The sequence below is a fragment of the Gymnodraco acuticeps genome, unplaced genomic scaffold (genome assembly GCF_902827175.1).
Source record: "Gymnodraco acuticeps unplaced genomic scaffold, fGymAcu1.1, whole genome shotgun sequence".
In the NCBI taxonomy this organism is placed as follows: domain Eukaryota; kingdom Metazoa; phylum Chordata; class Actinopteri; order Perciformes; family Bathydraconidae; genus Gymnodraco; species Gymnodraco acuticeps.
The window spans coordinates 2721228-2732189 of NW_022990214.1; the positions used below are offsets into that span (position 1 = coordinate 2721228).

General features: G+C 40.9%; 1 protein-coding gene and 1 long non-coding RNA gene across 2 annotated transcripts; both read right to left on the reverse strand.

Annotated features, from left to right (window-relative positions):
• Positions 1–651: 651 nt before the first annotated feature.
• LOC117547708 lies at positions 652–3646 on the reverse strand. Its single transcript, XM_034218489.1, has 3 exons — positions 2363–3646; positions 895–967; positions 652–707 (listed from the first exon to the last, which is right to left on the reverse strand). The coding sequence occupies exons 1-3, from the start codon at positions 3644–3646 to the stop codon at positions 652–654; spliced, it is 1413 nt and encodes a 470-aa protein (XP_034074380.1).
• Positions 3647–4252: 606 nt separating this feature from the next.
• Positions 4253–9365, reverse strand: LOC117547680. The gene is made up of 3 exons (XR_004569221.1): positions 9327–9365; positions 9133–9206; positions 4253–4502 (listed from the first exon to the last, which is right to left on the reverse strand). It is a non-coding gene; the product is annotated as an uncharacterized LOC117547680 (long non-coding RNA).
• Positions 9366–10962: the final 1597 nt, after the last annotated feature.

Here is a 10962-nt window from a genome sequence, read left to right on the forward strand (position 1 = left end):
TTTCCAGATGTTTTCCCCAACTTTTTTAGCAAATTTGGTTCTTCCCCCTTTTCTACTCGTCTGCGCCGTCTCCCATGCCCACTTCTTGGGCTCTTCTTGGGACCTTGCACCGTGCCCCCCCGCAGGGACGCAACAAGGACACATCGTGCGCTTCCTTTTTCTTCCCATTCTCCCCGTGTTTGTGTTCGGATCCACACAAGTCGGAGTCTGTGGCCGGCCAGCGATTGTCCCGTGAGTTGGGGATGTTGCTTTCATCTGTGCTGAGGAAATCTTCATCTATGGGTTCCACATATCCACATTCTGGCTCACTTTTAATATGACATGATGTTCCCTTGTCCAGAGTGCTACCCTGAATAGTAAAACGCATAGAGAGGAGTTGGACTGTCAGAATCCTCTGGTTCAGTTTTCAGTACTTTCCCTGTTGGGACATTGACGGTGCCATTGCAGCTGTACTGTCTTGTAGACTGTAAAGGTCCTGTAAAGAAACATCTTCCTGTTGCAACCCGCTCGCTTGTTCCTGATTATCCTCCACCGACTTTATGGACTCACTCAGTAGAAGTTTTGCAGACGAGTCTTTGTCAATTCTCGGCAGGCTAATTTTCACATCGGCTGTTATTCCAAACATGTGTCTCAGGCAGAGGATCGGCCATTTTACAGGATTCCGCTGCCAGCGTAGATGTCCAACTTGTAGCAGGACTCACAGAGCACTGTGAGAAGAAAAATAAACTCTTTCAATTCAAACAATACATAAAAGAAGAATACAAGTTATATTAGCGTCTCTACAACAGCGGTTCTTGGGCATAGACGCTTTGTCAGCATGCTCAAATAAAAAATGCGGATGTTTAGCAATAATGTTAAAGGATCAGCATCTTTTTGTAATGAGATATTTCTTACTTAGCACCAAACACAAGGTACAGATGAGGTTGATGGGAATGTCACAGTGTTTGAGGACCTTTTGGTTCCAAACCTAATCAAATGAGTCGGCGGATCAACAAGTTATTCTTCACAAAACATCTGCATAATAATCCATCCAATATTTGTTGAGATATTAGTCTGGACCAATCAGATGACAGCTGTATTTAGCATCAGAACCAGTGGACGTGACCATGGTAACAAAACATAACTTTTACCGTAAGGCCCACCGTGAGCAAAAAGCAAAAGGCGTATGACGTGGATGCAGCTGAAGTTACACAGCTGGAGTCAGGACGTTATTAGGCTGGCATACAGACTGGGAGCAGGGGGAAACCGTTAGCCTGGTTCTGTCTAAAACATTAAATACAACTACCAAGACTTCTCAAACTAACTGATTCACCTTTTGTATCAGACTGCTCAATCTGTACACAAACAGAAATGTAAAAAACATGCATTTGTGGTTTTGAGATTACTTAGTGGAGTTGTTTCTTGTCGGTTCTATTGTAAAGCCCCTTAAATGCAAATGTGTTATTTGTGATATCTCTGCCTATAATATTTCTTGGTCTTTTAATTGTTACACTTTTTCTAAATGAACTCAAACCTTGTTTGTCATTTCTTTACTGTACTGCAATTGAATGTAATACAATGAACACACATGACAACATGTTAGGCATTGGTATGTTTTTAAGTAGTTGTCAGCCAATCGCAGGTTTCCACGTGTAACACCTGAAGGTATTCTCACATTACGTTTCTGGTAAACAAAATGTCCCTGCAGTTAGCCATGAAAAAAACACATGTCACTTTTTGGTTGCAGGTACTCAATAAACATTGATCAGAGGAATCATAGACTTTAAACAGTTCAGTCTGTATTCAGCCTATTGATCAAGTAGCAACCTTAGGGTATTCAAAGTGAAGCGCAAGTCTTAATCCTGCGTTCTTTCTCATAATCAGCGAAAGAAGTCTGCTTCTATAAAGGTCTATTATAAAATGACACTTCTTATTACCTTTATTATTTATAACATATTCCTAATGAGCTATGGTCTTGATGGTTAGTTTGAAGTTGTTTTGAATTAGCTAAAAATCGCAACTTCTCCATTTGTGCTTTGAGTCTTTCTGTTTGTAGATTGAGCACATTCTCTAAGTTAAAAAGGTGAACCCTGAACTGCAAGTCCTCAGGAATAGAACATGTCGTATTAATAGGAAATGTTCCCTTGTTCATCAACATAAATGAATGTGGGGCACCGTATTTGTTTACCTTATTGAAAAATATAGCGTGTACAGAGGTAAATATCTTGGAGGAGATGAGGCATTGAAAACTACAGGTTTTTTGGCCGACTGGCTTTTCATATGCATAAGCCTGCTCCATTGTAACTGTGCAGTCAAATGTGATGGAATCCTGTTGTAACACTATGGGGTATAAAATGTAATGTAGCAATAGAATTGTCCTCACCTCAATTTTGTCGGTATCCTTTTCTATTTGACAGCATATTCCACTGCTGCTGTCGGAGGTGAATGGATGAGTGACTCCTGGCAAATGAACTGATGGTTGAGACGAGTCCTTGTGAGCGCCATCATCACACAGGTCAATCACTTCGCATGACTCATCTTGAGGGATTATTTGGAGGCCCCCCCTTTTCTGAAGAGCAGATGCCTTCACTGATTGTTGGCAAGAAGGTCCGATAGTTTTGTTGAATTCATATGCTTTGCTTTCTGCCAAGGGCGAGTTACTTTTCCCAGTTTCAAATTGTAAGCTGCAATGTTTTGGCACTAAAAACACTTTACCATCACAAACGATTACGGTTTCCGGTCCTTGAACATTTTTGCCCTGACTTGACCCAGATTCTGGTTTTGGGATGACGTCGCAGTGCTTTCCAAGGTTTTCTCTCTCCGCAACAACTCGGAAAATCTCTGAAGCAACGGAAGAATCAATGGGATCAAGAGTTGGAGCTGTTGGGCCGCCGCCATCATCATCATCATCATCATCATCAACAACCCACTTCATGGGGCTGTTGGGCCTTTTTGAAACCCTTTGAATCAATCTTAAGTGTGGTTTTGAAACTTTTGATGGAGGTCCAGATGATTTTTTTGGGGAATTATTGCAAATAAACTTGCGTATTTCAAGTGTAGAATCACTTTGTGAATTAACTCCTTGGTTGACACTTGTGGTAGGGGACAAATTGACAACATTGGGTAAGCCTGAACTTGGACGGGAGTTGGCTGATGAAGTAGGAACATGTTTCTTGATAGCCGGTGGTACTACAGATACTAGGACTGGTCCGACTTCTGTATCAGGGGGACTCCGAAGGCCATGTCCTCTGGGTAGTGCTGTAGATTTCACTGTGATTGGGTGCTGACTGGGGGTTTTCCCTAACTTCTCACCGTTTCTCGCGGTTGTTCCCAGTGCTGGAAATGTCACTGTGACTGGAATCTGACTCGGATTTCTCCCTACTTCCCCACTGTTTCTTGTAGGCACTGCCATACGAGGAATGTTAAATATATCTACCTTCTTTTGCTGTGGTGCATCCTCTCTGTTTTTGATGACCAAGTTGTGATTCTGTCTGTGTACGCTTGTGCCTGGACTCGACCCAGAAAGTGGTTTTGAAATGACATCACATTGCTTGCTTGCCTTTTCTTTTTCTGCAGCAACTCGAAGAATCTCTGAAGAAACAAAATATGGCACAGGCTCGAGAGTTGGACCCGGTTTGGTCATGACTTGGCAGAGTTTTTCAGCCATTTTCTCTCTCTGCAGCAACTCGAATAATCTCTGATGCAACAAGAGAAGGAACAGGCTCAAGAGTATGACTGGGTTTGGTAATGCCGTCACAGAGCTTTTTAGCATTTTCTCTCTCTGCAACAATTCGAAGGACCTCTGAAGTTACAGAATTAATTGGATCAGGAGTTGGAACTATTGAGCCATCCTCTTCACCAACTACCCACTTCATGGGGCTGTTGGGCTTTTGTGAACCCTTTGGAATTAATGTTAAATGTGGTGAATCTTTTAATCGAGGTCTTAATGAATGTTTACCTGCCACCTTGCAAATAAACTGGAGCGTGTTAAATGCAGAATCCATCTTTTGATCAAACTCTTGATTGAAACAGCTTAAAGTTAACCCGTTTGAACAAGCCTGTACTCGGAGAGGAGTTGGCAGACAAAGTCAAAATCTGTTTCTTAGGTAGTTCAGGTGCTGGGACTGTTTGGACTTGTGTGTTAGAGGGAGTCTGTGGGCACTGTCCTCTAGGGAGTTCTAGAGATTTCACTGTGACTGGGAGATGACTCGGAACTCTTCCGGACATCCCAATGTTAGCTGCAGGTGTTGCACTTGGAGCTATGGTCCCTTAACCTTGTATTCTGTTGCTGGGATAAATACTTGTTCACTGAGTTAGTAGGTTCCACATTTGTTTTAAACATCTGGACAGGTTCTGATGAAATGTTCATGGCTTCAGCTCTCTGTGGTGTAGGATCTGTTTCAGGTTGGCTTGTTGGAGATTGGAAAAACTGTCTGTTGACCGTTTGTACAGGAATCAGTTTCATGATGTTGGTTCCATCGGCTCCCACAGCAGGTACTGCCTCGTAGGAAATGGTGGTGTTGCTGAGAGAAAAAAGGCACAGAACATGTCAATGAAAAACAGTTAAGATTCAAAGTTAAAAACACATTTAGATTTGACAAATTCCATTGATGAAAGCTTTTGTCCAACGCAGCACCATTTTGTATACAATTGCAAAACAACACAGGTTTAGATCCAAACAATGTTGCATTTCAGAGTACTTCAAGAAATAGTTGCTTTAAAAATTTGTATTTCTTTCTTTGATTGAAACGAGAAGATTGATATCCACAAGCCTCCTTCACAGGAGACATTTCAACTTGTCATGGTACGTAACACAGAGGTAAAGCATTAAATGAATAGACTTAACTCCATAGAGGTTTTTTAATTTTCGAATCATAAACCTATCGATCATAAATCTATCGATTCGATTTATGATTCAAAAATTATAAAAGTAGGGTAGACATGTGGAGATTATCCGACTGAACAAAGCGTGGTCCGTCTCTTAAATGTGTGTCAACCACAGACCTTATTTTCAAGCTATTTTCCAAAATTCTATGGAGAAATTGCATTGCTTTTTTGTCGAGGGAACCCATGCGCAGCTTACTTCCAGGTTTTAGGATGCGTCACTGTGGCACTCTATTCAGCGGCAAGTCAAGATGTCTGCAGTGTCAAATGTCTAGCTTGTGTGTGTGTTAGTTACAGAGCTAAGCTCCGGACAGGGTTAACCTAGCTTAGTATAAAGGCTGTTAGCAGGGTGAAACATATAACCTGCTAAGCTAGCCTAATGGCGCGTTTCCACTGCAGTGGGTAGCTCGCTTTAAGCGTGCCGAGCCGTGCGGGGCCCGTTTTTGGTTGCGTTTCCACTTGGCCCTAGTTTTGGCCCGGGGCTACTTTTTCACCTTTTTTCTGGCCCGACTAAATCGTGGTTCTAGGGCCAGGAACAACCAGGCTGAGTCGGGCTGAGTATGCTAAACTAGAGAGAGAATCGCTGGCAAGGGGGCTACAACTACAACAAGATGAACATATTTGACCGTGAATTAATTGTAATACACGTTTAAAAATGATGCCGAAGTAACAACATACTGATACCGGTTAGTAAAAAAAAAAACAAAATAAAATATATGCTTTGACAAAGTCTGCAGGACAGATGGCAGGCGAAGGAACCTTTTAAAAATGCTTGTTTTCTAAATGGCAGCTTGGGCTAAGCTAACGTTATATATGCTGGCCCGACCGTCCACACTCACAACAACGGCCTATACAGACATAAATAAACCAGCGACTGTATTCGCCATGACACAGGCAGTCTGTGTTTGTACTTGTTTAACTTTGTCAAGTTTCTGAACAGATATGGAAGAGCTGTGAGCTCTGAGTGCTAAGAGCTAACGGCTATGTTGTTTTTTCTGGGGCTCTCATTGAAGATGACGTCACGGCTTCCGCCTACACTGCGTTACTATAGTAACTGCCCCAGTTCCTAAACTGTAATGGAAGCGCAGCATTAAAGTGAGCCGGGCCTAATAAGGCTAACCAAACCGAGCGAGGCCGAGCGAGGCCCTGCAGTGGAAACGCGCCATTAGTCGGGCCAGAAAAAAAGGTGAAAAAGTAGCCCCGGGCCAAAAACTAGGCAAATGGAAACGCAACCAAAAACGGGCCCCGCACGGCTCGGTCACGCTTAAAGTGAGCTACCCACTGCAGTGGAAACGCGCCATAAGTCAGAGGTGCCCATTACGTCGACCGCGGGGGGCAATGCTGGTAGATCACGAGTCATTCATAAAAAAAAAATCCAGCTCCGTTAAAATAGACAAAACAGGTTTTGATCCCCTCCTCCCTTGGCTCCCCTGCCACTTAATTCAGGAGTTTACTTGATTGACGAAAAACAGCAGACCTATCGCTTTCCAGTCTGTTAACCCAGAATGCAAAGCGATACAAAATCAGTCAAGTGCCGGGACAACTCAAATTAAGTTAAAGAGGACAAACAAGAGGACAAACAAACAAAATGTAGTGCGGGACCGAGCAAGAAGCTAAAGACAAACCACTTCCACCCAGAATGGGGAGGAAGAATATTTGTGTGATGTCACATTCAAAGGTTATTTGCCTTATTTGTAAAGCAGAGCGTCGCTCTGCCAAAGAAAAGTAACGTGGAGAGGCATTATCGGAGTGTTCACAAGGCATATGACAGCGACTTCCCTCCCCGAGTATCGAGTTGAGAAAGAGAAGGTCATGTATTATTGCTACACAAACATTATCTCGCAGTCTTAGTGTCGCCAACTCGTTTCTAACATGCAAAAACGACAACAATATGCGTATATGGTCGGTGTATTTTCGATCTTTCCGATCCAGACTAGATCTCTCTCCCGTCAGTGTGCGAGGGGGCGGGGGCAGTTTACACACACGGAGCTGCTCCATGCAGCAACACACGGAGGGAGATGGCGGAGAGAAGCGCTCCAAGGTGTGGTTAAATGTTACCCGTCTCGATGTGGACAATGCTCGTTGCCAAGAGTGTTTAGCATGTAAGGGCGGTAACACGAGCATGTGTCTAAACATTTAGCAAAAGTGCTCCACATTCATGACGGTAGGAATGCACCGGGTTCCCACTGTCTTTCTAGTAGCTCTGTAGCCCCATTCCACGAGTAACGTTTCCACGTCAGGTGTTATGTATGCTAGCACGCAACACACGGAGTTTAACTCAATGATACAAACATGGGTTAATGATTAGAGGAAACTGAGTTACTCTTTATTTTGTTAAAGTTTCAGCTATTCTGTTTACAGTTCTGTCATCAGATTATTTAATATGATTTGTTAAAACATTGTTGTTATCTTTTGATGTGAAATATTATTTAATTTAATAAAAGCAAAGTCAATTTTGTAAACAATTTGTAAGTTAATTAATAATATATGTATTTTGTAATCAAGTATTCATTTTTATTGTCTTCATTGTTAGTTTCCACATGCCTAAAACAAACTCAAGCTAAATCTAAAAGTTGATGGCTAATAAGAGTCGTTTGAGAAATTGTTGCAAGGCATACAGTAATAGTCCGAATAGTCGATTAATCGTTTCATTATCGATAGATTAATCGATTATCAAATTAGTCGTTTGTTGCAGCCCTATTATCCCATGTAAAATAAAACGTGTTATTCAGCAACCCTTGCCAATTTGGGATTTTATTTTTGGTTGGTAGACCTCGGTGAGTGGTACATTTCAAAAGTAGCTCACCAGCCAAAAAAGTGTGAGCATATAAGTCAATGGTGACTGTAAAACTACACTGCGCATGCTCAGAGTATCGTCCCATTAATTTGTGTGGCAAAAAAATAAGGAACCATAGGGGCATAGTGCTGCCATCCCCACCATACGTCATCTCACATCATTCAGAGCTGATTGGGCTGTAAGTACCTGTGCCGCGAAGTGTGGTGTGTGAAGAGGAGACGAGAGAGCTGCAGTGAGGCGTCCTCAAACCCGGAAAAATAACTGTGCTCATGGCTTCCCTCCACAAAAAAGCAATGATATTTCTCCATAGGATTTTAGAAAATAGCTCCAAATAAGATCTGTGGGAAACAAACTGTTAGAATAATGCACGTTTTGTTCAGTCGGATAATATCCACATGTCTACCCTACTTTTATAATTTTCGAATCATAAATCTATTGATTAGATTAGATTTTTGATAGACTTTTGAAACTACATAAGGAGGACTTTTACAAAAAAGTAATAGAGATTTTTGTCCAGAAGGATAGGCAAATGGACTTCATCTTCAAATCAAGGGTATAGACTGCAATTGTATTGAAAATGGGATCTTACTAAGAGAGAACAATTCAATATTTAAATGATCAAATTACATTTTGTGGGTATCCTTTTGTTGAAACTGTCTGTTTTAAAATTAATTGAAGCATCAGACATAAAAAAGCTTTTGAAATAATATTATATTTTGATTTAGGTCAAAATATAATATTTGTAAACCTGAAGAGTCAGAGTCAGAGCCTCACCAGCCATGAAACCTCACTGCAGAAGCTATAGACATCTAAGTTGTTTGTGCCCCACCACTTTTGTACATATAAAAACGCCACTGCAAACATCATATGTGTAATTCGTGGCACAATTCAAACGGGATCGAAAGATAATCTTTCTTCTCTCCATTGGACTTCAATACCTTCTTTTTTCGATATAATGGTCCCATGGAAGGTCCCCCGGAAAGGGAGGGACTTCGCCACTCTATGATGACTATTGATAGGCAATGTATTTTATAATCCGTTTTCTATGAATTAGTAAAACAGACTTCAGCAATCAAGGACAAGCATTAAATCCAAATGTCAGATTATTTTTCTAAGTGTTACCACTTTGGACTAAGTCTAATTGAAAGAATGTCCCTGAATTCCATATGCAATTAACACCTTAATTCATAATAATAATAATAATAATAATAATAATAGTATTTTCAAATATTAATTTATGCTGTATCCCAGTGATTTATAAAGCTTATTTTAGAGCCAGCTTGGGCAAATGTCCGGACAAACTTTAATATTCAATAGTTCAGTAAAAGCATCAATCAATCCATTTGCATATAACATAAAACAGGCAGGAAGAACGTCTTCCGCGAACGTCAATCAGTTTTCGACACCTTTCAATGCTAGCCATACAGGTTCACTAAATTACCGTCGCGACTTAGCCAAAGACAAAGACTCACACTTGTGTGACATTGTAAACTCCTCCCTTTAGGATCAGCATCAACCATGAATCCCCTCGCAGATCACAGGGAACCTAAACATAAAAGGGCAGTGGTGGTTGCGCACGGTTCATCACTGTTTGTTTTTTATCTTTCCTTGCAGTAAATGATATTGTTACGGTATGACATCAGATGGATTTAACTTTATAACGTACCTGTGAACCGGATCAATTTCTTTAATGACGGGATTCATGACTAATGAAGGAGGTGATGAGACATCACAGCCCGTTTCTCCCAGGCAGCAGTTCAGCGTGCTGAAGCAGCTAGACTCTCGCGACAGAACGAGTATGACTATCGGTCACGTTAGGTATGTTTACATGGAAACCAAAAAAGGGTTACAGGAAAACTAACGTCAAAGCAAGTTACTTATATCCGTCGTTACTTCCGTCCATAAAGTATACGAAAGGCTACTTAAACCCACCCAGTGGTCATTTATAGCCTACAAAACACCGTTGTATTAGTATTTATAACTCGACGTTTCTCCTCAGCTGATCAGCTGGTCTTCCGTTTCCGCATCCGTTACATCAAACTTCCCGGTTTCTTCTTCTTCTTCTTCTTCTTTGCTTTTAATGGCGAGTCGCAACCACAACTTCCGGTTTATTGAATTAGTTAGGCTCGTCTCAATTGAATATTTCACCCTCCTCCTTTTCCTCACTCGCGTCCCTTCCTTGCGTCTTAGCTCCGTCTCCGGAGACCACGAGGAGGAGACGCGAGGACAGAGGAGTCCTCAGGGTATTAATTGGGACGTCCTCGTTCAATCAATCGTCACTCTTAACGACGTCTGTTAATGATGACATGTGCACAGCTGTATCCCCTCTCATCGGGCTTAACTGAATAACCCCTCTTAGAAGTTAGAACCGGCCCATTTCTGGTTAAATATGTATTTAAATGGAATGAATCTTTCTCTTGTTAGTCAAGGAATTCAATGTATGATGGTTGGTCCTGCTTTTCTGTTCCGTTGTGGTGTAAAATCTACATTTCAATAAAATATAATTATAATAATGTGAAAGCCTTTACTCTGAAAATGTGTGTCCTGTAGATCCCCACATTCATCACAAACCCACATTCAGGACTGTGCATTTCAAATGATTTAACTCCTGAATATTTTAACACAAAACTATAAAAATAATTGCTATCAAGATCTAGCCATTTATGAAATAGCTTTCTTAATAGCTATGTTTTAGTGACGTTCAAGATCATTAAACATGACTTAAATTGTATAACCTTAGGAAATGAATTGCACATAATAATTCCCACGGAGCTGTGGGCACTAAGATTTATGTGACGCTTTTCCACTCATCTTCCAGTTCTCCATTTTCCTGTGTTGAAATCATAGACTGTATATATAAAGGTTGTAATGCAAACCCGCAGGAAGGAAGGAAGGCGTTTAAGCCTAGCAGGGGGTATTCAACAAAATGCAACGAGGTCCAGTTTAGAGAAATCGCCCCGCATGCAAAGGTCCGGAACATCAAAATGTCTAAGTTGCTTTATGAATTAATGTGATATATATTGAAGTAGCCTGTAGCTGTATCAACGTCTGCATGTAATCAACAACTGACTGCCAATCAAATAAAGAAAGTACAATTCAAAAACAACAATATTTATTGTCAATTAACATTGAACTAAAGATATACAGTAAGTACTGTGGATATGTGTAATGTTCCTCTCGGGCTGCATTTAAAAATAAAATAGAGAAAATAAATAAAATAGCTTTTGAAAATATGTGCATCTCAAAAGTGCTTAATTTTAGATAAATAAAATAAAGTGCAGCAGCAGCTTGAGTTTCCCTTT